The sequence below is a fragment of the Aulonocara stuartgranti genome (assembly GCF_965226115.1).
Source record: "Aulonocara stuartgranti genome assembly, chromosome: 20".
In the NCBI taxonomy this organism is placed as follows: domain Eukaryota; kingdom Metazoa; phylum Chordata; class Actinopteri; order Cichliformes; family Cichlidae; genus Aulonocara; species Aulonocara stuartgranti.
The window spans coordinates 19535755-19563215 of NC_138956.1; the positions used below are offsets into that span (position 1 = coordinate 19535755).

Consider the following 27461-nt stretch of genomic DNA (forward strand, 5'->3'; position numbering starts at 1 on the left):
TTTATAGTTGATAATTTCTCTTTATTTACTTTTACACATACATACACATTTTAATAGGGCAAGAAATTACACTAGTTGCATGTAAAGGCTGCATGCAGGTACTGTCAATGTCCCAAAGGCAGAAAACTGTTCTGTTGGTGTACACTTGCTTTAGGGCAAAACAAAAGAAACAGAGCAAATGGATGAAAAAGCATATATTTGCCCTAAAAAAACAAACCCCCCCCCCCAAAAAAAAAAAAAAAAAAAAAAAAAAAAAACCCAAACAAAACAGGGTTATTACAGCAGCATCATTTGGCAACACAAACAGTATACAACCGTGGACAATTAAATCACATCTACTGTGATGTTTCTTCTTTGTCACTGCTTCTAGTTCAAAATGATAATTTCATTCTGCTCACACTTCTGAAAGCACAACATTTAATGGAAGTGAAAAAATGTTACTCCACACATACTGCACAGTGCTAAACTTTCAAATTGGCTTTGTTAAAGGAAGAGCCAAACACCAAACACAAAGATGTTGTGATGTCCGTGAGAAGCTGGGACTAGAAATCAGCTCAAAAAATATCTAATAAATAAAAATCTAATAAAGTTGCATGTTCTTTACTTTAGCTAGTCTAAGCTCAACTGTGTGGCTCTAGTCTTTTTTTTTCTGCAATTCTGCTAAATGGTGCAGGTGAAGCAAACCATTTCTAAAAGTTTCTAAATGTTCTTCTAATCAGAGAGCATCAGAAAGCAAACAAACAGTGAATGTTTGCTCTTAACAAGTACTCTGTGAGTATCCAAAACCTGCTGTATCTTATTATTCACTGCTACTGCTTAACAAAGGCCCAACTGTGCAGCTGTCCTCTGTCATTTTACAAGTCGGAGCAACAATGACCAGCTGTTTTAAAGAGACTAAAAATAAATAAATAAATAATAACAATCAAAGTGTTCTGACATATCAAGACATGGACCAGACTTCTGGGGGGCAGTGTCCACTAATGTCTGGCCCCAGATCCTTTAAGGTAAGACTGAGCTTGCTCCGATTAGACTCTGGAGGCTGGGTCAACATCCTTTTGTCTTTCCTCAGACGTTCGTTGTTATGGTGGAAATGCTGTCTCACTCAAGTGTGTGTGGTTTATCTATAACAATGTGTAAGCAGGTGGGACATATCAAAGTAAAGCCTTACATCTGCAACAGCAAGAGTGGCTTAATCTGACAACGTCACAAGAAAAAGAATAAAAGGTTATATAAAATCTCCTATTATTTAACTGCAAAGCAATTTCTGATGTTTTTAGTCATTCGGATGTGTGGTGTCTTATCAGTAGCAATAATAAAGGAAATGCACATCAAATGTCTGTGTGTGTCATCATGACGCAATGGAATATCATGGACTACCATGACCCCACACACACACACACACACACACACACACACACACACACACACACTTTCCCATTCACTGGTGGAGTGTCTTACTTCTGTATTTGTCCAGTGTTCACATGTATACACAAAATCACATCTATACAGGCGGAAAGTACCAGGTTAAGCAGAATTCCATTAAAGGACAGCGTGACAGAGTTTTTGACAGAAGGTGGTGGGTGTGACCTATCAGTGCTGATGAGCCATCAACAGATGGCCAGTTCATGTTCATTTGCACATTACCACAACTGAACACGGACAAGCTCAACAGACTGATCCTGGCATCACGTCTACACAACTACATGACAACTAATTAGCAGCTCCTTCAACTTATGTCAGATATCCAAACCACGCCTTCTGTTAAAAGTAATGTTAGTATTTCTCTCAGTGACTTCAAATACACCTGTGAGGAACCATTAACAGATGTACAAAACGTTGCTCCGGTGCCACTCTTTCCCTCTGAGGATGTTCCACCTGGTTTTACTTGCTGTGATGAAGATACTGCTGGGTGAACATGTTGAGCTCACTGTCCAGCCAGCCCGCTTTATTCCTGAAAAGGCACAAATGCAAACACACGTTTAAAAAAATAAAAAATAAAAAATAGACAATTATGCAACAAGTTGCATGTTTAAAAGAGACACCTGCAAACAGCATGTGTTGATCAGAAATATAGTCATCCTGAGATCATGCTTGAACATGGCATAGTGCAAAAAACACTCTGACCCTGCTGTGAATGGCTGCACAACTCAGTTTGGAACCTGGCACAGCCTGGTGTAGTTGGTGGACTTCGAGGTTCCAGTTTATGTGCTGCTTTTTCTTTTTGGACCAGAAACATGTTTTCTTTCACTCTCTGCAGTTGTGTTATCAATGTTTTTGCTAAAAACTGGGGGCTGTCTGGGTTTAATGTTGTCAGGAGTTTTATTCACATGCTGCTGTTAATTACATTTCTGTTGCAGGTCTTTTTTTAGTCACACATGTGGGCAAAACTCATGTTTACATCATCATATAAAAGCATAGAATGTGTCCATTTTTAAATGAATTACTTGATGAATCACACCAGCCCTACAAATTTATTTAGTGTGAAGCATGCATCACCAGTTTCACGGGGCTAATGCAAACAACTGTTCATATTCACACCTATGGCCAATTCCAAATCATAAATTAGTCTAATGTGCCTGTCTTTGAACTGTGGTAGCAAGCCCAGATACTGAAGAGAACCCATTTAGGCACAGGGAGGACATGCAAACACCACATAGAAAGACCCCAGCTTGTCAGCAGGTTGGAACCTAGAACTCTTTGAAATAGCTTGTCACCTGTAACCTGTGAACAAAATGTTTAATAATGCCTAGTGTTTTACAAGTTTGACAGTTAACTCGCTCTTTCCACCACTGCAATTTCATTTTAACTGGAAATATGTTGATAGTCAGGACTTTGCTCCTCATCACTCCGCCCAAGACTCTACATTGTAAAGAGAGACACACAGCATGCATGAGCAAAGAGCCACAGTTGAGGTTAGCATTTTTACCGTAGCAGCTTAGCCTTGCTCTGGAGGCTGTCCAGCAGCTCGATCTTGCTGTTCATGTCAGTGATGTCATCTTCAAGATTTTGACGGGTGATGTCTACCTGCTGGCAGAGCTGAGCAAATACCCCAGCCAATTCCCTGTCAACCACACACAGCGTTAGAAAGGCTCGACAATATTCAGTGCTGGATCACAAATATACTTGGCATTCTCTCCTGTAACATTAGTCTAATTATGTGTGCTCACTGCTGGACTTGGTGGCTGCAGTTGGATCCAGTGTAACTGACAATGAGCTGTAGCTTCTCACTGGCGTAATCCACAAACTGCCTCTTAAAGGCTCTTTCTTTGGCCTTGGTGGTCCAGGTGAGCCGCTCATAGATGTAGAGGAGCCCATAAAGGCCCAGTGACAAAGCGATGAGACGCCAGCCCACTGCTTTCCAGATCTACACAGAATGAAAGACCAAGGTCAGGCTGAAACATAGGCTGAGCACTACGTCTACGTTTAATGGTTGGCTATTATGAAATAACAAAAGGCATGAGGAAATAAAATCAGCATTCAAAAAGTTAGTTTGGAATCTTCATAGTGCAAAAATTTGAATAACTCTTTAATAAAAACTATGATAAAATGATGAACTTAATGAGAAAGCCTTTCTGGCAAGTGTTACAGGTGGTGAGTAAACACTGTTGCTGTGGTTTTATTGTGCTTTTTGCCAGCACGTAATCAAAAACATCACAGTTCAGATCATTTCAACTCCCATCCCACAACAGGAAAAGCAAGTACTGTCCCATTTTCAGAGCTTTGCAATTCACTCTGTAGAGCATTATAATACATTTGTTGCCCATCACTACCTCTTTGATTCTGGAACACCAAAACAGATCTGTTTCCTTAATATTTCATTCAATTCTAATTGTGTGCGGTGTGTTTGTAGATCCTCACCACTCCACCAACGACAAGAACACCCATGGAAGTACGGGAGGTGAGGGAAGCAAGACCGGTCACCATAGAGACCATCAGCTCCTCCTGGGTCATGGCGCTTTGTGGAAATGGAGGCATGCTGGTGCTGACCGGTGTCAAGGCCATTGGGCGAGGAACCTGTATGGACAACACAGCGAATAACCTCACAAAGCACACGGCCCTGTACAGATCAATCCAGCTCTGGTCTTTTTGTCCTGGTTTTATTCTAGTCATGTCCAACAGTAGGACACAGCTGAAGGTGAAAAGGAAGCTTTCTATATCAATTTAGGTATGTGATTATGCTTTTTGTTTCAGGATTCTATGCATCAAATATGCTTTTTAATTGTATACAATGTTGCTTATGTAGACACTTTGAGGAAGTTTATGCTTCTGGCAATGTTACCTGGTCATTGTAGCCCATGAGAACGCGTCGGGTATTCTTGGGTCCAAGGAAGCGGTTGACCAGCATGGTCCAGCCCAGAGAGAAGTGGAAGCTGATATCTTCTTGAAAGTCACTGCAAAGCTTGTCACAGGCGAGGTCATAACTGAGGCTGAAGCACTGACTTCGAGGCACCAGCTTGTCAACCTGCTCTCTCACGGCACTGGGCAGCAAAGGCTTCAGACCCTCTGCACACATGAACAGAAAACAGCAGCGTCATTGTGAAAATAAATAATTATTTTCTGCTTGGCTTTGAATTACAACACAACAGCAATAACGACAACAACACAATTTTCAAACAATAACTATTCCATATAGCAGGGGTGGGCAACTCCAGGCCTCAAGGGCCAGTGTCCCTGCAGGTTTTAGATGTGTCCTTGATCCAACACAGCTGATTTAAATGGCTAAATTAGCTCCTCAACATGTCCTGAAGTTCTTCAGAGGCCTGGTAACGAACAAATCATTTGATTCAGGTGTGTTGACCCAAGGTGAGATTTAAAACCTGCAGGACACCGGCCCTCGAGGCCTGGAATTGCCCACCCCTGCCATATAGTGTAACTAGTTGCATGCCACAAATACACATGTGTTTGGCAATCATAGCTGAAAACCTCATAGTGGCTTAACGTAAACCAGAGCCTGTTGAAGTAGAAAGGTGGACATATTACCAATCATGTCATTCTGTGTGGTCTGCAGTGCACTGCTGATGGAGGTGGAGCACCTCTCCGACATGTTCTTGCCCAGGCCCTCCTCTATGTGCCGATGGAGTTCCTACAACAAACAATGACAAAGAAATGTTAAAGCATTAGTTTTTTTGAAAGGTTTAACGACAATCCCTTATATAAGATGTCATTACAGACCACAATCTGCATGTCTCTTTCACTGACACCTTTGATTATTGATATACCTTTATTAGTCCCACAAGGGGAAATTGACAACCTTTTTTCTACTGTGTAGGTTCAGGGCCGCTAACAAACATCTAAACTAAATGATGATATGGAAAAAGGTATATTTTATTGGCCGGGCATCCAAAAGAATGTGCGCTGATGGTGTGCATCCTGCCTGAAGTGTCAGATGGTTAACCAGCCGACCATTCCAAAAGCCTCTTTGTACCCATTATCAGGTCTTATTTGACTGCACACTTAAATGGTAAATGGTAACTGAAGTCTTATGATTCTTATGTAGCGCTTTTCTACTCTCCCGCACTCAGGACTCAGGGCTTTATACAACATGCCACATTCACCCATTCACACAAGCACTTCTTCTGTGCTTTTAAGATTCTAACATTAAAAGGTGGATGCATGAGAGAGCAACTTTGGGTTAAAATCTTGATATTTATATCTTAATATCAAAGATATTTGGCATGCAGTCTGGGGGAGCCAGAGTTCAAACCACCAACCTTCCGGTCAGTAGATGACCTGCTCTACCTCCTGAGGCTACACCCCTTCTGAGCTACACTTAAAGAGCTGTATGAATTATTTGGCATTAAATCTGTTTGGACTAGTGTCTACCACCCTCAGACTGAGGGTGGTAGACAGGTGGAGAGGCTGAAAAAGACTTTAAAGTCCATGATTTGAAAGTTCATTCACGAGGATTTACGCAATTGGATCGCTGATTAGACCCTCAGTTGTTTGCTGAGGTACTCCAGGTCACGGGGGTGTTGGACCTGGTTAAGGGAAGCTGGAGGGAAGGTCCAAGCCCAGCTAAAAGCCAGATTTAATACGTCTTGGACCTTAGAGCAAAGCTGCACACACTGGGGATGTTGGTATGTGAAAATCAGCTTCAGGCCCAGGAACGTTAACTTACTGCCAATTCCAGTCTCTGCTCGAGGAGATGGACAGCTCATACAAAGACATCCCGCTCCACTGTGCTGTTAGATGGCTTATCTGTAGAAAGTATCTTGCTGATAGAACTGGACATCTCAACGAGCATAATCTCAAATTGCAGGAATCAGGACAAAATGTTTCAGATATACGCGACAAGTGGGAGGCTTTGGTTCAAAAGCTGGCAGTTTTTTTTCAAGCGATGTTGAAACATTCTGCTACTTCAAATGCCCCAAGGAGCTGTCCACGGTCCTGATATCATCCCTTATATGACCCTGGGATGAAACTGTGGAGTCCAAAGTGAGACCCAGATTGTGACTTTCTGTGGATGGTGGGATGGGGCAAGTGTCAATGTCAGTGAGTAGATTTCCATCTTTTGGAGAAGGGCTTTTGGGGGCCACAACTGACCTGACTAAACATAAAAGGCAAAATGTTTAGAGAGAATTGGCCAAAATGCTGAAAAAGGGGTTGAAGAGTTGCCCAGCGCGTCATAGTTCATGTAGTGAAGGGTCTATAAACATCACAAACAATGTGGTCTGTGCAGCAGGGAAAATGAGTGGGACTGCCCCACTCATATTGTGTGTGTGTGTGTGTGTGTGTGTGTGTGTGTGTGTGTGTGTGTGTGTGTGTGTGTGTGTGTGTGTGAGTGAGAGAGAGAGAGAGAGAGAGAGAACGGAGAGTTGAAAACAAGTCGCGACCGATGAGAAACGGAAGATGAAGCACGTAAATATAATAACCACTACAGTCATTGCAGAGTGCCTGACGAGCCCAGTTGTAAGTAAGCTGTTAAGAGTCAACTGTACACTGTGTTCGCCGCCTCCGAAACAATAAAGTCCTGTTGGAGCAGCCTTTTAACGCCTCTCTCTGTCTCTCGCTAGCAAAGTTGACCCAGACAGTAAAGCTAACTACCGGCTACCAGCCCGACACGGAACCCGACGTATTAACCAGAGGTCTCTTTACCATGGTTCAGAGTCGTGGACCTGGCCGAGGTAAAAACAGAGTACAAACTGTGTTAGTTCAGTAAGAGAGTCAAACACTAATGTGTACACTCATGTCTGCAAATGATAGCAGAAGTGCTGCCCCGTGTCTGGCCAGAAAGAGAGTACAAATTTGTTTATTTGGTAGTTCAATGAAAGGCTTCAGTTAGCTAAGAGTGAGGGGGAAAAACAATTGTGCTTACTTTTGCAGATTTTTCTTATCATAGAATATTTAAAATAAAGAAAAGCACTACATTTTTGGAAATATTTGTGGATATTTTCTTGGTTTTTCTTTTTGTTCTACTTGATCACTTAAGTGGCCCTCCAATGAGATGACAGTGGCGGCAGCAGCAGCCCACAGCTCCTCTGAGTTTGAGACCCCCTGGTCTATATGGTTCTGTGTCTACTCTCTGACATAGATGTTTCCTGTGTGAAAAAGTGATTGCCCTCTAAATCATCACTGGTTATACCACTCTTTGTCAGCAAGAATTGCAATCAAGTATCTGTGATAACTGGCAATGAGTTTTCCCCATCACTGAAGAGAAATTTTGGCCGACTCTTCTTTGCAGAATTATTTTAATACAGTTATAATGGAGGCATTTTTAGGAATGAATGGGCTGTTTAACGTCATGCCAAAGCATCACAATCAGATTTAAGACCAGAGTTTGACTACACCACTCCAAAACCTTCATTTTGTTTTTCTGGGAAATTCAGAGGTGGACTTGCTTCTGTTTTTCAGATCACTGTTGTGCTGCATAACCCAGGTGGCTTGAGCTTCAGAGCATGAACTGATGGTCAAACATTCTCTTTCAGGATTTTCTGGCAGAGAGTAGAATTCATGGACAATATTGTGCAATTAACATACCTTGATGTACTTTCACTACACCTGAAAAGTTGATTCTGTTCATCTGGACGTAGCATTGTCAGTAGGAGAAATATTTCATCACTCATTCAAGTTTGCATAATGACTGGAACTAGCACCAGTGGTGAACAATGGGCTGTGAGGTCAGTTCCTTAATGATTGACCAGGGAGGATATGAAAAAAAATGATAGGTTAGCCTTGTTAGACTGTGAGATTTCCATCAGTAATAGGGTACATTTAAAAGTTGACGTGTACTGGAGACCAAAGCATACGGATCAGTATTTAGAGTTTGACTCTCATCATCCACTGGAGCACAAACTGGGTGCCCTCAGGATGCTACAACACACAACGAATAGCATCCTCACAGACACAGCGGCCAGGGAAGCAGAAGAACGTCATATCGAGAAGGCCCTGAGTAAATGTAAAAGTCTAAGAATATGCTAAAGTTAAACTCACATTTTTGTAGACCTTGAGCACCACTGGTGATGGATGGAAGTCCATATGGAAGTCGTCCACCAGCACATGGAGCTTCCTGATTTCCTCTGCCATGGCATTAGAAACCTAAAAGAACAACCACCCTCTTTTTAGCTGAATCCACATAAACCAGGACAGTCACACTGTGCCAGAATTCACCTGTCTCTCCACCTCCTCAGTAATCTTCTTGATCTTGGACTTGCAGTCCATGGTCAGTAGATCCAACTGCTTGTCGATGAACTCTAATCGGTCCTGACGGTCCTCTTTGGTCTCCAAACAATAGACTCTACACACCAACCCACACAGCTTTTTAAGTTTAAAATGAAAGTCTATTAAAGATGGAGATGTGCTGCACACATGGGTCTTAATCACAATGAAAACCATTTATGGGAATTCTTTCCCCAGGCACTCTGTGGCTAAAAGAGGAGGGCAATGCTTTTTGGGGGTCTGTGGTTTAAAGTCTCAGCATATACAAATACTGCTTTTAATCACAGACTCACCTCTGCTCCTGTGCAGCAATGTATACCGAATCCATAATGTGACGCAGGGCTTCAGAGATCTGCTTGGCCCTCACTGTATGCTGCTCAAATTTGGTCTTCACTGCAGACTGTGATATACACTCCTAAATACAGCAGACAGACAGCAATTCAGATATCAAATCAAGAAAAATGACAGAATGCAACTGAATGACCCTGGATCTGATGGAATTGAAGGTAAATTTCCAGCTTTAAATCACAAATGTAGTTAGACTAAGTTACATAATCTGCATAAGAATATTTTTTTTATTTCAACGGGACAATGCGCATTAATTAACATGATAGTCGTTATTTACAGATAGGGATATATAATCATGTATAATACCCCATACCCCAGTCCTGTCTATTCTGATTGTAATAACAGAACCGAAGTAAAAACATAAAAATCCTGAAATCTATTAAAGTATGACATCAAGTGGACCAGTATAGCAAAAGCAGTAATGGTGCACTTGGAAAAATAAATCTGTTGGGCATTTTTATTGGCCTTCAGACAATAATTCTGATTGCTACAGTCACAGACAGGACAGTGAAAAAAATAAATAAAAATACAATGACATGATGAGTGCAGGCACAGAAAGCTCTATGTGAAAGCTAATTTACACCATGGAGCCCTGCTTTCAAAAACTGGCATAGATAAAACTCTATGTAGCTGGATTTATGAAATAAGTGCTTTTTATAACATGTTTAGCGCCATCTTTTTCCAGTACAAAATGTGATATCCCAGAGTTTGTTGGTTGGTTGGTTGCGGTCAATAAGAACAGTAAAACTAAAAAACAGTTTAAGAGGATAACTGTTGTGCTGTCCCTGGCTACAACAATGGATTTTATGGTAACAAATCAAGAATATCTGCTTTCTCCGTCTCCCCCTTTACCAGTAATTGACTCTGTGTTGTTTGGCTAGCTGCACTGAGAAAGTAAAATGCATCTGTTGGTCATAATGTTCGGGTTTGTAAAACACTTTATGAATGAGTACTGTGGACGAGACTGTTTCAAGTTGGGTGACAGGTGGTTCACCAGACCGACAAGCTGGAGTCAGAAACTCTGATTTTTACACCATCTTACTACCAAGCCGTGCAAGCAGCTGATGGGATCAGGTTAATGCATGTGAATCACACCAGAAACATAACACAATCTGGAACCCTATCAGTATATCTGCAAGAAAAATAGCTAGAAAACGGAGGCTCAGGGGAAGAGATACCACCCTTTGTGGAAACCTCCCCCCCCTCACATCACCTCACTGACTGGATTACTTTATATTAAAATTAATAAAACAAAAGCAAAGCCCAAATTTAAGTGTAGGAAAGTATAAGGTGGACATTTTTTGAATATATTTTCCCACTGACATACAGATGGATGTTAGGATTTCCAATTGTGCGTTTCACATAGATGTATGAAATTTCACATGTTTGAATCATATGTAGCATACCGATTCAAACATACAGAAATTAGATCAAATCTCATTTCTAGTTTTGAGGATCTTACCTCGAAACGCCGTTCAAAGTTCTGGAACTCAAACATTCTGGCCTGAAATCCTTCAGCAAGAGCGCCACCTGAAACAGCACAGGAGTGAGAATGTGTGCTACAGTGGGTTTCACACTTTTTATCACCTCACTTTAAAGTCTATTCAAACTCAAAAAACTATACAGATCACATACAACTTTTACGTGGCACAAGAATTCTGTGTTTTTTTTAATCTATTTAAACACAAAGAATAAGCCAAATTAAACATTTTCTAATACTTATCAGTAATCTAATAATTAATTAATATAAATATATCCATTTATTTTTATATTAAAAAATAAATTCCCCCCTCGGCCCTCCGGGCAGTCTATCCTTCAAGCTTGGGGCCTCTACCAGAGGCCTGGGAGCTTGAAGGTCCTACACAGTATCTAGGACGGTGTTCCTCTGGACGGAGTTCTTGGATGTTGTTCCTGAGATCTGCTGGAGCCACTCGCCTAGCTTGTAGGTCATTGCACCAAGTGCTCCAATTACCACTGGGACCACTGTTACCCCTCACCCTCCACCTCTTCTCTGAACCCTCGGTACTTCTCCTGCTTCTCATGTTCCTTCTTCCTGATGTTGCTTTCATTCGGTATAGCCATCTGGCTATCTTGGTTAGCCATTACCAATTTGTCCATTTGTATCTGGAAATCTAACAGGATCTTAGCTCGGACATTCTTCAACGCCGTCGGGTCGTGACCTCGGGACTTGTACACTATGCCGGCCACTTGGTTATGGCGCTCTATGTATGTCCTGCCTGCTAGCATCTTGCACCCTGCTGTTATGCGCTGGATTGTCTCATGAGCATCTCTACACAGCCTGCACCTGGGGTCTTACCTGGTCAATTTCTTGATCATAAAGAGCAGATTGTAACCATGATCATGACCATTGATCAATAATTAGTGATCAAAGATCATTATGGACCTGGCAGTCATAGGCTACGTACATACATACACGGATTTTCGAAAACTGAGATTTTCCATTTTCGTTTAAAAAAAAAAAAAAAAAAAAAAAAAAAAAATCTCCATCCACATGTAAACGCCAAAAACAAAGTTAAACGCTCTGAAGAACATGCCAATCCATGCCATCCTAACCATGTAGAAGTGTTGGCCAATCAGAAGTCAAGAAGTCTGGGAGGGAAAGAGTAAACCGGGTTTTGTACGTTCATAAAATCTCAAGTACTTCTGAAAAGTTTGTGTTTTTCTGAAAAGGCAGCTAATTTTGCGTTACTTTTCAAGTGCCGTCATCATTTCAAATGTTAATAACTAAAGACAGTATTTTGGCTGGTGTAGACTCACAACTTAGGAATGAAAAAAAATGTATACAACATACATAAATTTAATTTAAAAGAAATTACATTTATTTAAAACCAATTTGCGTTGTGAGAGCGTCTGTATTGAATGTAGAAGCCACGTCCGAAGTTCACTCTGATGCCTCTGTCTTTGTAAATGGAGGGACAGTAACTGTGTGTGTGTATATGTAAGCGTGTAAAAACTGCAGATAGTAAGATTAACAGCGACAGTATTTTTTTATTCTAGAAATTTCTCTCATGTAAACAACAACGTGGCATCACAGCGTGACGCCACGTTATTTCCATTTAAATGAAAAATCTCAGTTTTTAAAAATACCCGTGTATGTATTCTGATTCACAAGGTCCTGAATCGATTCGATCCTCGATTCGATTCAATTTAATTCAATTCAATTTGAATCTGGGAAATTTTGCCTCAGACAGTCAGAAATATTATAATTCAGATCGGTACATTTACATATTTTTGTATCTATAAAAAGGAAGCTGACACTTTCCAGACTTTATCAAAGGTGTAAGCATCACAGCAGATGCCTTTGTGTCAAAGTAGCTGAAGATAAAACAGAAAAACATGAAGGCGACTTTCCTGGCCTGGGATTTTATAAAAATATTCTGCAGTACATCAAAAACAAAATAAAACCATTAATCAACATATGAACATTACCTCTGAAGTTACAGCGGTTTTATTAGAGACACGGCTAAGCGTTTTGCATTTTGCATAATTTTAAAAAGTTTAAATTTGTTCAGAAGCCTATTGAACGGCAGAAATGAGGCTTTCTTTTGGAAGTAAGTGAAAGGAAAAAAACAGCAGCCGACAGCGCTGTAAACAACTTGTGCGTAATAAGAAAGCGAATAATACAGAAAAAAGAGATTTTAGACTGGAAACTGTTCTTGAAGTACAGAGAGAGCAAGAGAGAGAGAGAGAGAGCTGTGCATGAAGTGTGGTGGAAGCAAAACAGCAAAAGTCAGAGTGAATTCATGACGATGTTTATGTGAAGCGTAGTTTGGATCTTCTTTTGCTGCTGGTTCGGTCAATATTGTTTGGAGAGAGATAAAACTAACACCTTTAGAATCAGCGCAAAATGGGCATAAACACAAAGTGTGGACCCGCTGAAACATCAGAATCAGTGAGCTGTCGGTTTTCAGCCCCGACCGTGTCTGTGCCGTCGGGTGAGAAAGGCGACATCTCACTGATTCTGATCCGCAGGTCCGCGCTTTGTGTTTAAGTCTTTGTGCAGAATCCGTGTACCTGCTCTCATTTAAAGCTGTTTTAGCTGTTTGGTGGTTTTCGAAATTTTGTGATTCTGGCATTTCGGGCAAAATTAATTTATATTAAAAAAATCGATTCAGGATTTTAATGAATCGATATCACGTTATCCAAGCCAGAATCGATTTTAATCTTTAAATCGATTATCAAAACCCACCCCTACTATGACTGCCAGGTTCATAACGGTCTTTGATCACTGGTTATTGATCGGTGGTCATGATCATGGTTACAATCTGCATTTTATGATCAAGTTTTCCGTGACTGAAAGCACAGTTTACGTGTGGACGAAAGGCCCAAACGCATAGAAGAATCTGCGTTTTCAAAAATATCTGTGTATGTGTGGACATAGCCATAGAAACCTATGTATGCAGAGGTGCTGTGCGTGTGATATTTTATTTATATACTAAAGTCAATTGCACTTTTAGTCCACCAGATGGTGCTGTTGAGGTTTAGTGAGTGAGCAGAGCTGAGTGCTGCATAAAGAAAGAAGCTGGTAAAAACACAAACAGAGCCATTGGAGAAACAAACAGCACACAATTCAACACACAGGCTTTCCAAAGAGTGGCGTATGAAAGTAAAATATTTAGAGGATACTAAATCATGTTTAAGACAGGGATGTGACCCCATCCCACCTTTTTTTCTCCACTGACAAAACTAACAGCATGCTACAAGGAAGTCAAAGGTAAAGTTGAAGTTTTAAATGGACATTGCATGTACATTACAGACTTCGTATTTATGACTAGACTTGTTAATGTTACATTGTTACTGGTCAAGCCTACTATGTTATAGACTGGTTGTTATATAGCGCTTTTATATTCGAGCACTCAAAGCAATTAACACAACACGCCTCATTCAGCCATTCATACAAGGACTTTTCTTTCTACACGAAGTACATTTTTTCTAACATTAACACTCCAATAAATGCACCAGAGAGAAACTTGGGGTTTAGTAGTACTCCTAAGGATACTTTGGCATGCAGAATGGAGATGGGAACAGCTTTTCTGATTAGATAAATGACCTCCTCTACCTCCTTAGCTACAGACACTCACAAATGGCTGTGTGGCACCATGATGGGATTAATAACCTTGTCACATGGCTGTAAAGAAAAGCAGAAAATGTTTTCTGGCCTTGCTTACCTTCCACTCTGTCTCCTGCATGCACAAAACATCTACCTTCATCCTGTCCATCACATCAGTCATGGTCCTTACATTTAAAGTACCCACTCCTCCACAATCCTGCCTTTTCTCCTCTCTCACCGTCTCATCTTCAGCCAACAGTAGCCCAGTACCTACCAGCCTTCCACTGGCCAACAGCACCAGAGGCAGTCAACAACTTGGGCCCCGATCGATCTAGTACAATCTTATCATTGTACAGAGCTTGTCAAGGAACTTTTTTTGCTGCGTATTTCAAAATTCAAACCTTTCCAGAGTTTTGATTGCGCAGACTGGTTCCCTCACCTGCTTCAGGCATTCCTTGAGCCTTTTGCACACGAGCCTGAAGTACTTCCTTGGCAGAAACGAAGAATATACGGTCACCAGCCTGGGCTCGGTCCACTACACCCAATTCATCCACCAGAAAATTAGTGCAACGGTCCATATGCTGCCCACGGACCTGGTTGAGCAAGAACACACTTAAATTAGCAAGAATCACAAAGGCAAAGCCTACCAGAACAAAGCTTTCTTTGGATGAGGAAGTGATGCCACATTGAGATTTATACATTTACGGTATTAAGAAAAATTAAATAGAAACGTTTCATAAACTCTCTTAGAAACTTCTAATACAAGGCAAAGAGGACACACTGCAGCATCAGACTAACACATTATTAAAAAAATGAATCTTTAGACAGGTATTGAGAGTTTTGAGGTGATTTCTCCTGGAACAGTGCCCTTTAGTGTGTAACCAACAAGCCACAATAAGGACCATCTTAAGGTTTGTAGTACCTCCTGACAGCTAATACGCATTCATGCACACACAACTTTAACAAAGTCATCATCGTGTCTTTAAATTTGCCCACCACAGCAACAAGGACACCTCTTTAGCTGTTAGGAGACCAAAATGTCCCATGTGAGACATCAAATGGTAAATGCTAAACTGAAGTGGACACTCTTGCTAGTGTTACAACAGCCATAAAGAAGTACTTTGTGTATACACCATAACTGACCTCCTCCATATATTCAGGTTCTGAGGCAGAAGCATCCCAGCGGTTGTTGAGGATGAAAATGTTGGGACTGGAAAGTCGCTCATTGACCTTGTGAAAGAAGGACTTCTCCTGCAGGATGAAAATGTACCAATGTTTGAAAAAAAAAAAAAGGAATCCGTGAATGAGAAAATGCAAATGGTTGGCAAAAAAAAAAAAAAAAAAAAAGTTAGATTCACATTTCTTTATACTCAAACCACCATTATTGAGGGAGGCACTGTTACTCTGAATGAGACCCATCAGGACAGAAATCTTTCATCATAAGAAAAAGAACCCTTTGAAATACTTTGGATTCATCTGTGATGACCTTTCCTGATGGCAACTATAGAATTATTCTTCTGTCAAAGGTCATGTGCCAAAAAAAAAACAAAAACAAAACAACAATCCAAGTAAATAATTTCAAGGTAGTATGTTTTCATTGGCACTCATACAATTAAATTCCTGCTTCCAAACAGTCAAAAGGGAGTTCATTTGAGCAAGCAAGATTCAGCTGTGAGCACCAACAGCTACCCACAAGAGCATCAAACTGCAGCAGTGTGCAAAAACCAGGCTTCTTTGTGCACAAAGCTGCAGAGTTCTACGCATGTCAGTTGTTGAATTTATTTGTGTTGGCGGTAAAGCATGAATACCTGTCCCTGTTAAAAGAAATTATTTGTCTGGATTATGTTTTCTCCTCACACGACTTTTGACAGGGAAAACACCATATAAGCAAAATGTTCCCAATGCACAGCAGTGTCACACAATCCCCTCACTCAGATTGTTTTGACATGTCATCAACAGTCCTGTTTGAACCTCATCTCTTCATGCAGTTCTTACCGTTTGCATCAGCGTGGATTCAGAGTTTGCCACAAGAACAAACACATCAGCATCCAGACAGAACTTGTCGATCCAGCTGTCGAGCTCTGTGGTAACATCAATCCCTGGGCTTGAGATGCAAACATGATGTTAAACAACAGAATCAGAGTCCTCGCCAAGTCAGCACAGCCACTTTCATTAAAAAGAAAATTTAAATCCAATATCAAATACTCTTATAGTGAAGCAGAAATACGGTTTGGGACATTTTTGTGAGACAAGCCTCGGTCTCACTCTGCTTCAAGTCAGCCAACATCTTTCCATAAAGTCAGCCACCTACAGTAACGAAGCCGCCACCTTGTTTGCCCAGCTTTTCCCTTTAGGGGTCGCCACAGCATCTGCCTTCATCTCACACTATCCCAGAATCCTCCTCTGTCACACCAACACTCTGCATCTCCTCCTCTGCAGTTACCCTTAGCACTACAGCTGAACTTCCCCAGAGCTTGTCTCAACTCCTTTCTGAACTCTGAACAACGTTCTTGCTACTTCAGCTTCCAGCATTTAACTCTTGCCTCTGCCTTCACTCACTTTGGAGATCAAAAGAGGTTCCTGACTTCCAAAGTCATCCCACAGACTAGCATGATGCCATCCACATTATCCTCTCTAACTGTTAAACATTTCTCCTGAAAAAACTACCCAGGCTACTTGTGTTCACAGCTGTCTTACACTGTATCACTGTATATAATGCTGCTGTTGGCACTGTAAGGCATAGATTCAGATTGGCAGAGTGGCAGTGTGCCATCAATGAGAGTAGCTCATTCTTTATTTTTGCATTAATAAATGCTGCTGTCTGTGAGCTGCAATCAGTCATCCATTCTTTTTTTCTGCATCATCACAAATTTCCCTCATATCCTGTGATATAAATTTGAGGCTCTGATATCCCACCCCTGGTTCGGTCAACTTCCCAAATGTCTCAGGAAGAAAAACTAGGATCAAAAGCTGGAGGTGACCTTTTTAGTGCTCCTCCATAGAGAGTACACTTCCCTCTACCTCAGCAGGAGCAAAAGCATGTTAAACTTCTTCTTGCATCCTGGTTTTCACTTGTCTGATGCTCTTTGGCCCTACAGGTCCTTCAGTCACAGCTTCTGTCAAAGTCCCATAACAACAATGTACTTCAACATGCACTGACTGTGTCTCTGTCTGTCACCTCTCTCTGGCAAACATTAAATGTGCTATGACACCGTTTTACACAGGAAAAGCTGATGTCACGAGGATTCCCAGGCATCGACATTAAGAACAAAAAGAAGAAAACCCATAGATGATGTAGTAGCTCATCACTGATCCAACACAGTTCGCAGGTTGGTCCCAATAACCTGACAAATATGACCCCGACCATCAGGTGATCTCGGGGTGGCTGTAGCTCAGGTGGTAGAGTAGGTCATCCACTGATCGGAAGGTTGGTGGTTCGATTCCTGGCTTCCCCTAGTCTACATGCCAAATATCCCTGGGTAAGATACTAATCCTCAATTGCTCTCCAATGCATCCATCGGAGTATGAATGTTAGCTATGAAGCACTTAGAAAGATGTGCATTCACCCATTCGTACAAGCACAAGTTGTGTAAAGTGCTTTAAGTGCACAGATGAGTAGAAAAGCGAAGCAGCCTTTCATATATGCAACCTGCTGAGTGTTACCTAATTAAAACAGAATGAAGCTCTGCTGTAAAGCTATAGGGTTGCAAACTGTTTTCAAGCATTCAGTTGATAATGCAGAAATCTTTGTGTATTCCTAGTGCTACTGAGTCTGTTACACCGTTTATAGCTAGGGTTGCAAAATTCCCGGAATTTTCAAAGATGGAAACTTTCCATGGGAATTAACGGGAATTTATGGGAATAAAGTGGGAATTTTCAAAATTGAAGGTTGGCTCTTCTTAGGGAACTTAAATATAGTTGAGCAAAGTATATTTTAGCATAATATTGACAAAAACAAACAAATGCAATTCAAATACACTTGAATATCCATGCCATTCCTTAATCACATGTACAGAGCACAAGCTTGCTGCATGGCTATTGAGACCACCTACTGGCACTGTGCATGCCTCCATCACATGTACACATGGACCACACTTTTGAGCCTGAAGGACAAAGAGTATTAAAGGCACACATTTGAGCCTGTGGACTTAACAAGTGAGGTAAGTTTTGATGATATTATGGGAAAATATATTCATTAAATGTTTAAATTGTGAATATCACATAAAATGTATTAATCTGGTAGATAGCAATCTGATAAGATGCTAAATAAAATGCTAGCATCTGTTAGATGCTAAATAAGCCATAGCTAGTATAACATAAAGAAGATGCTAGCTTCCTCATTTGGCTGTTTTGTTTTGAAGATCATTCCAGTTGTTTAGCTAGCCTTACTATTTATATCTGTTTATTATCATATTGCAATTGTATTATTACGATCTCTTGCATTGCATTAGCATTTTTACAAGCTCTTGTTTTATTTTACAGAAAAATGCCATGTGCGCCATCTGATGTGTGGAGACATTTTACACCAGCTAATGTACAAGGGAAATCTGTATATATGTGTAAGTATTGTGATAAGACGTACGTGAAGAATGCCACAAAAATGCAGCAGCACATTGCAAAGTGCAAAAAAATTCCTCAAGGCCCAACACATGCAGCAGCCAGGAGTTCCACTCAAGGGGAAAATGAATCTGTTTCAGCTGTATCAGAATCAGATACCCACTCATCAGCTCCTGGTCCCTCTGGCATCAGAGGATTCTTTGATTTTATGGATGACACTAGCCAGAAAAACGCAGATGAGTGTTTTGCTCGTGCAGTCTATGCAGCTGGCTCACCCCTGATGCTGACATCCAATGTGTACTGGAAGAGATTTTTGAATGTTCTCCGACCAGCATACATTCCCCCAACCAGACATGCATTGTCTACTCATCTACTGGATGAAGAGTTCAGTCGAGTTCAAGAAAAGGTGAAACAGACCATTAACCAAGCTGACTGTATTTCAGTCATCTCTGATAGATGGTCCAATATCAGGGGACAAGGAATTATTAACTACATAATCACCACTCCTCAGCCTGTGTTCTACAAGAGTGTAGACACAAAGGAAAACGGACACACAGGCCAATACATTGCAGATGAGCTAAAAGTGATCATCAATGACCTTGGACCAGATAAGGTTTTTGCACTGGTCACTGACAATGCAGCCAACATGAAGGTTGCCTGGGCACATGTGGAGGAGACCTACCCACATATAACTACTATTGGCTGTGCTGCCCATACACTAAACCTTCTCCTAAAAGACATAATGGCACTAAAAACAATGGACACTCTGAATAAGAGAGTGAAGCAAGTTCTGAAATATGTTAAAGGCAAACAAGTAACATCCGCTACATTTCTGTCAAAGCAAAAGGAAAAGAACAAGAGTACTACACTGAAGCTTCCCAGCATAACGCGATGGGGTGGTGTTGTTATCATGTTTGACAGCCTTCTGGAGGGAAAGGAGTCTCTGCAAGAGATGGCCATATCCCAGTCTGTAGGCATCGACAGTGACATCAAGAAGGTCATCTTGGATGATGTGTTCTGGGAAAGAGTATCTAGCAGTCAGAAAACCCTCAAACCTATTGCAGCAGCAATAGCGAAGATAGAGGGGGATGGTGCCATCTTGTCAGATGTCCAGTGCCTTTTTGCAAAACTCAAAGAAGAAATCCAGACAATTCTGCCCACTCCCCTACTACTGAAAGGAGAGGAAACGGCTGTGGTCAAGTCATTGGAACAGCGGAGGGAGTTCTGCATGAAGCCAGTGCATGCAGCATACATGCTGGACCCCAAATATGACAAGGGCATACTTTCTGGGGAAGAGATCAACTGTGCCTATGCGGTCATTACAGCCATGTCTGATCACCTGGGTCTCGATAAAGGCAAAGTTCTAGGCAGTTTGGCAAAGTATCGAACAAAGCAAGGCCTTTGGAAAGGGGATGGAATATGGCAGTCATGCCAGCACATATCTGCAGCCACCTGGTGGAAGGGACTATGTGAATCTGAGGCCCTTGCACCTGTAGCCTCCATCCTCCTCCAAATCCCACCATCATCAGCTGCCTCCGAGCGCAACTGGTCACCGTTTGGGAACACCCACACAAAGGTTCGCAACAGGCTCACAAATGTGAGAGTGGAAAAGCTGGTCGGCATTCAGGCAAACCTACGGCTCTTTGAGCCTGACACAGAGCCATCCTCAACAAGGCTGGAAAGTGACACTGAAGAGGAAGACTCAGAGTTGGATGCTGAAGAAGTGGACATGTTGTTGGATGATGATGAGGTCCAGGAAGAGTCTATTGACTGAGCAAAAATGAGAAAAGAGGATTGCTTGAAGGAAGATTTGCATGTTTAATGGGACGTTTTGGAGGATAAGTGGCATTTTTCATTTAACCTTTTGAATGGGACTTTGTGGAGATTTTTGGACAGGGGGCAATTTTGAATGAGCGGGGTTAGGGGATGGTAATATTGAACTCAACATTTCTGTTTTTATTCATCCATGAAACAAGTTATTGAAACGTGTTCTATTCTACTGTACTTACAAATAAATCTGTTGAAATATCTGTTGAAAACATTTTGCATGGAGGTTTTCTTATGATTTCTGTTTATATTTATGCTTGGAAATAATATATTCCCAGTTAGTTCTCCTAAATTCCCATTAATTTCCATAATTCCCATTATTTCCATGGAAAGTTTCCAATATGGAATATTTCCAAAATTCCCAAGCTTAACTTACCATGGAAATTTACCGGAAATTTTCCGCCCCTTTGCAACCCTATTTATAGCTACCACAACGCAGACTGATCAGTTACATCTATAGGCCATTCATGACCATTAATAACTGTTCAGTCACTTCATTTCGCTGTGGTGTTCTTTATTAGGCTATGCCAGAGTTAGAATTGAGCACACCGAGTAACCATTGAAAATTGAAATGGATCAAATTTAAAAGTCATGCATGCAGCTGTCACGCTAGAACAGGGGTGGGCAATTCCAGGCCTCGAGGGCCGGTGTCCTGCAGGTTTTAGATCTCACCTTGGGTCAACACACCTGAATCACATGATTAGTTCATTACCAGGCCTCTGGAGAACTTCAAGACATGCTGAGGAGGTCATTTAGCCATTTAAATCAGCTGTGTTGGATCAAGGACACAACTAAAAAACCTGCAGGACACAGGCCCTCGAGGCCTGGAGTTGCCCACCCCTGCGCTAAAATAAAGCTTAGATTTCAAGGGGGCAGCTAAATAAATATAAAACAGCTTCTGTGTTTGACTGAGGCTGCTTGGAGAGGTCGTCAGCCTTAGCTAAAGCTCTGATTTGTTTTTTAGCGTACTGCTGTCTTCATATTGTGCTTTGCTTGCAGAGATTTAATCCAAATTCTTTGAATGACATGTTTATATGTGATGCAATCTCAAAATCTGACTTCAGAAATACTATTCTTATATTGCTTAACTTCACAACTTTACTACAAGGTATAGACTCCACAGGATGCTCTCAAGTTTGTTAGTTGTGAGAAAAGCAAGGCAAAGCTTTTCAGGTCTGTTATAACCCCTGTCCCAGCTTCTTTTTAAACAGGTCGGTGGCTTCAAATTCAGATAGAACATATATTTTAAAAGAACACATTTCTCAGTTTTCCAACTCTGACACCTTGTCTTTGGACTATTACACACACAATTCAAATGATTTCCAAATCACTGCAATTTGATTTACATTTTCAGTGGGACCACACATTTTCTGGAAATGGAACTGGACTTTAAAAATGGCCTCAACTACTTGCAAGACCCCTAGAATTATTCCACAAAACATGTATCTGACCTGTCCACCAGCACTAGATCATCCCTGAGCAGAGCACACTTGGCCTTAGGCCACATGACACAAACAAGGCTGCCAGCATCCAGATCTTCATCCTGGTGGAGAGCATGGGCCAGCTGGTTCACTGTCTGGAACCACAGACAACATAAGAGTCAGATATGAAGCTTCCTTTCCACACAGAGTCGACTTCGTCGGCTTTGCTCACCTTTATGTTCTTCCTCTCCTCAGAGCCTCCAGTGAGGATGAAGGCCTCATTCCCATCTGTGCCCTCCACCCTCAGAAAGCAGTTGGTAGTGTGTCCTATCCCAGATGGCAGAACCTTGTCACACAGCATGGCATTGATTACTGAGCTCTTCCCATTACTGGTCCTGAAGAACACGTAGCAAAGCTGTGATCAGCATCTCACACAATTCTACTTCGAGTCATGAAATAAACTCGCACTTATTTTAAGTGTACATACCTTCCAAAGAAAACCACCTTCATATGCCGGCGGGCTAGAACTTCTCCAATGCCGGTCACCTTGGCAAGATAACCCTGGACCTCCTGGACCTGCTCCTCCGTGGCAACCGGGTCTAGCTCTTCACTTTTGTATGCCTCTAATATGTCAAAGTCATCAGGCGGAGGTTAGCTTTTCATGCTGAAAGTTATCATATTCATTCAAAGTGATTTATGCCACCTTCTCAAGATCAAAACACAGACCTTCAATGACAAAAAAGGCCTGACTGAGAAAGAAATAGTATGACGCTGGACAGATCACCTCATTCAAACTCTGTGAGCACTGATGGCTGTAGCATGAACAACAGAACACACACTCAAAACACACTAAGCAACCAGCCACAGATCATCAGAGGTTTTGGTTCAGGCGTGCGGGGGTGGAGGTGGGGGGGTGGGGTAATCTGACAAAGAAGATCTTTGAGATCTTTTTTGTCTTTGTCCAGACATGTGCTTGCGTTCAACATGATCTTACTGCGTTAATTGGATTTCCTGTGTTGTGTAGTGCCGTATCAGAATCAGAAAGGGGTTTATTGCCAAATGTTGAGCAGGTTTACAACATTAGGAAATTGCTGCGGTGCTTCAGTGCAAACATAGTGTCATAAATAGCACTTAAATAGACATGAAAAAATAAAAGTAGGAATAAGAATTAAAAGTGTATATCAGGCTTGTGCTGATAAATTTTCCCTGTGAACTTCAGTGTGCCTCGACTATAAGCCACAGCTCATCGTCTGCAGGATGTAGCACACTCACATAATTCAGTGTGAAACAGACTAGGGTTACGACTATCGATTATTTTAGTAATCCATCGGTTAATAGAGTAATCGGATAAGAAACACTTTTTTTTTTTTTTTTTAATTAATGAGTCTAGTCCCCCCCACCCCCTCGGGATTTTGGGGTCTGATGCTTAGGTCATAAACATGACACAGTTGATCGATCAATCAATCAATCAATCAATCATCGATCCAAATGCATTTGAAAACTGAAGAATGTGCTACTTCTGTGGCCAGCTGACCTTAATGAATGCAAGGGTCCCTGTTGTCTTTTTGTGTCTCCAAGTAATGTTCTGACTGTACTACGTGCCCACAGCAGGCTTAAAGCGTCTCTATGACAAAAAGCATGCAGGCTGCTGTCATGCTATCTGTACTGTGGGGAAATAAAATAACAACAGTCTATCCCAGCTGACAGCACAAAGGTTACCTGGGACTGGCCAGCGCATGGTAGCAGGATCAAAGATACAAGCTGGGAAAGCACTGCAACACTGATAGCGGTTTGGACAGAGTCCAGAAAAATATCAATTCAAGCAAGACTCTTTACATTTGTGACTTTTACGTGTAGTAAAGTGGTAAGAGTGTGTGTTCGGTGTTGTAGTACCTTCCAGGAAGGAAGCACTCTCCTTGATGTAAGCCCCCAGCTGCTCAAAGATCCCGTTGATCTTCTTCTTTGCTGTGACAAAATGTTTAAGCGGTGATGCGTTCACTTCCGCCATGATTCTTTTTTCCTTCTTGCTATGAAATGGGTTGGTGCTGAGTCGTGGAAATACCAGAGACATGGCACTAGAGAGATAAAACATCACAGACACGCCCAGTATGTTTAGCAAAAGCGACACATTATTCAGTGCAAGCACATTTACTTTCTTACTGCAAACTGGACTGACAAGCTGTCTGAAATAGGAATTCGGCCAATACTCGTCTAATAGTGCACTGCATGCTAGCCAGGGGTAGCCTTAAAAGACCATTTCATTGGTGACAGCCTATTATTTGTTGTAAACGAAAACTGTTATCTTTACAATTATCATTATCACACTCTCTCACACCATTTTTCTAATAAAGAAACCAAAACAACCGTTGAGGCATGGCTTATTGTTAATAAAGTCTTAACATTTATTACCAAACATCTTCATTCATATCAATAATCTGTCAATTTTCTTACTCTAGGCATCTTTCCTCCCAAACATTTGACATAGAGAGGTCATTCCACATCGAATCAACCTGACAGCAATGGACTGATTTAGGCAACAGGCTGGGCAGAAAATAAATCTAATTAAATTTTTCTCTTCAACCAGCAGGGGAATCCACAATTTTCAATCTAGAGCCATCATTTGATCCTCAAATTGTAGGAAAATGTGTCCCCTTTCCCACAAGGTGCTCCTCAAAGGCAACAGATGTATACTTTTTGATCTGGAGGTATTTGAATGAAAGGAGTGCCATTTCAGTGCTTGATGCAGTTCTATTATATTTAGATTGGTTTAAGAAAAGCAGAAAGCAGCTGTTTTTCACTCTCTCTCTCTTTGAATACATTTTCACAGCACAGAACACACATGTAATGCCACTGTTTTGCACATGTCTCAACTCTGTATATTTTTATATATTTTATTTATTGTTTACTCTATTTAATTTGTAAAATATGTGTACACACACACACACACAGAAAAATATTTAGTATACACATCCAGAAATGCATATACTATTATATATTGTACATATATTTATTAGTTTCAGATGTAGCCATTCTTGTATTTTGCTTGTTTACATTATTGTATTTTGCACAACTCTGTTGCTTGTGAAGCTCATACACAAGAATTTCACTCACATGTACTGTACCAATGTACCTGCACATGTGATGTGACAATAAAAGTGATTTGATTTGATGTAGAGCAACTTCTTCTCTTGATCTCTAAAGCAAGAAGATACCATTTACAGTCTGGGTCTTATAAGCCTTTAAGCGCCAAGCCAAATAATGTTGTCACTATGGTAACTTTGCTGATGTTCTGACAGCTGATTATCTGATTTATTTAAATATTATCATTGGCCAACACTCTGCTCTGAGTGTTTTTAAGCACAGCCTTGTTTCCCTCTCTCAGACTAATGGCTCCTAAATGTAAAAAAAGACCAAATTAAAGGGTCATCTTCAGAAGGAAGAGGATGGCTACACAGTCCGTGTCTATCCTGGGACAAGGAGTAAAAGTACTTGGGCGTCCACATCCACAACAGGGTGAAGTGGATGACCAACAAAAGCCTGGAAACAAGAACGGAATGAGAAGCCCCTATTTGCTAAGAAGCCGATATCCTTCGACATGGGCAGCAATATGATGGAGATTACCTGTCAGTCAGTTGTGGTAAGCTTACTGTACTTTTTCTTTGCCGTCGTCTGCTGGGGCAACAGCATCAGAGCTGGTAAAAGTAACACACTGAATAAACTTACTAGGAAGGCTGGCTCTGTGATTTTAGAACCTAAATAAACAAGCAATATAACAAACAGCAAAATACCTAACATCTGAAATGTATTTTCAAAAGTTACAAATAAACTTTGGATGAAGCATAGTACAAATAATAATAAGTTAAAATAAAGAAGATTAAAAAAAAAAAAAAAAAAAGAGTGCCCACTGTGAAAGACTGTAGCAGTCACTGACCTCACAACTGCTATATCTAAATCAGAAACAAATTATCAGCCTCGAACCACAAATGAACACTAAGCAAGTTTCTTTTATCATTTTTAGCGGCACCCCCGCTATGTGAGTGCGGGTTTATGAGAATACCGACAAAGATGGCACTGCAGATCTATGAAAGCTTCACCTCATCCATGCAGAGTCAAAACCAGCTAAACATGCTGGTTGCGCTCCGTCACCGCCCCTGCGACCTTTCACACAGTGCTGAAGATAATATTGCAGCAGTGCCATCAAGCTCTTCTTAATGCTGCTTTTAATATAAACACAAATAAAATAGAAACACTCGGCACGTTGCGCCAAGTTCTTTTAACACTGACGCTTTCCTCATCTTTGTGCAAGCTAATCTATGTCATCAAGTACTCCGGCTGCACAATCTCTGATTAAGCTTCTGTTTCTCATATGTTCCTCCATCTTTGTTCTTGACCATGACACAAAGTCCTGTTAACAGTCTGGAGTAGCTGCTCAAGGATAAATTACGAGCTACGAGCTGACCTGTCAACCAACTTCGATAGGAGCTAAGGCTAGCTTCACTAACGACTTGCTAAGTCAAAGCCGTGGGTGTGCCTTACCGTGGATGGAGTCGTTCTTCACAAACAGTCCTCTTACATTGTGCCCCCGAGGCTTCTGAATACTCTACAAGTCACCGAGCTCCCCACGACCCCACACACCTGTACGTTATACTGATAACTCAAGTTAGCTGCTACTGCAAGGGGCGTCTCCGCGTGTTCCAAGGACCTTAAAGCACTGACTTTGACTGCGTTGGTTTTTAGTAAACCCCAAAGACGTCAAACAGTATACTTTAAAGGTTGATCTTTATATAGTTTCCCAGCGCACACTACGTTCCAGCATTGTGTCGACTATTCCGTTTACTATCTGCGCGACCCGCTCTCTTCTTTAGTGTCAATGGCAAACAGCTCTAAGGTGGAATACCGCCACCTGCTGGATTGGAGAACAGCTGCTGCAGCCAGGTCCTCTTGCCTCTGGTGGCACGAAGTAGCAGGGGCGTGGCTTTTAGCTGATGCTTCCTGCTACCCATGAACAAAAATATTTGTGCTTACAGTATTTTGTGCTCTTTTCATAAAGTCTGTAAGTTTGAATGAGTCGTCAGTACTATATTTTAGAAAAAGAAATAACATCAACCAGAGACAGTCTAGAGCAGGGGTGTCAAACTCAAATACACAGTGGCCAAAATTCAAAACTGGAACAAAGTTGCGGGCTAACATTAATATTTATTGAAAAAAAAATCTTCCTCCAGATATGAGAATGAATCTTTTCTTATGGACCCAAACAAGTTTTGCTGAAAAACTGAATATGGAACAAGCATAGCTTAATACTAAACAATATATATATTAGCTGTATAATACCAGTAGGCATACCAAATAGTAATTTAGTATGGCTTCGCGGGCCAAATGTAATTAGGCTGCGGGCCAAATTTGGCCCGTGTGCCTAGTGATGGGACGTTCTGTATCGAGGCTTCGGAGCGTGTGTCGAGTAATGGAGGGGGCGTTTCCGCGAAGCGCGTATCGAGGCTTGCTTCATTTATGGGAGGAGCTGAAAATGATGACGTCCGAAGCCTCGCTGCCCGGCTGTACCACGTGACTGGTTCATGAAGTGG

The 27461-nt window shown here is 41.3% G+C and overlaps 2 protein-coding genes across 3 annotated transcripts in view; one reads left to right on the forward strand and one right to left on the reverse strand.

The window, feature by feature from the left end:
* On the reverse strand, window positions 1–26774 carry mfn2 (mitofusin 2). Of its 2 annotated transcripts, XM_082517450.1 has the most exons (19): window positions 26416–26774; window positions 25501–25571; window positions 23773–23954; window positions 22367–22502; window positions 22112–22274; window positions 21910–22034; window positions 16070–16178; window positions 15218–15325; window positions 14514–14667; window positions 10466–10533; window positions 8949–9070; window positions 8608–8734; window positions 8431–8535; window positions 4981–5083; window positions 4280–4503; window positions 3859–4014; window positions 3168–3364; window positions 2927–3061; window positions 1–1951 (listed from the first exon to the last, which is right to left on the reverse strand). In XM_082517450.1, exons 3-19 carry the CDS (start codon window positions 23948–23950, stop codon window positions 1882–1884), a joined length of 2280 nt encoding a protein of 759 aa, XP_082373576.1. In that variant the 5' UTR covers window positions 23951–23954; window positions 25501–25571; window positions 26416–26774; the 3' UTR covers window positions 1–1881. The 2 variants fall into 2 exon arrangements, with proteins under 2 accessions (XP_082373576.1, XP_082373575.1); XM_082517449.1 differs by lacking the exon at window positions 25501–25571 and having other exon boundaries at window positions 26416–26772.
* asxl1 (ASXL transcriptional regulator 1) overlaps window positions 1–27461 on the forward strand; it is a 267754-nt gene that overhangs the window by 186633 nt on the left and 53660 nt on the right. The window lies entirely within an intron of this gene.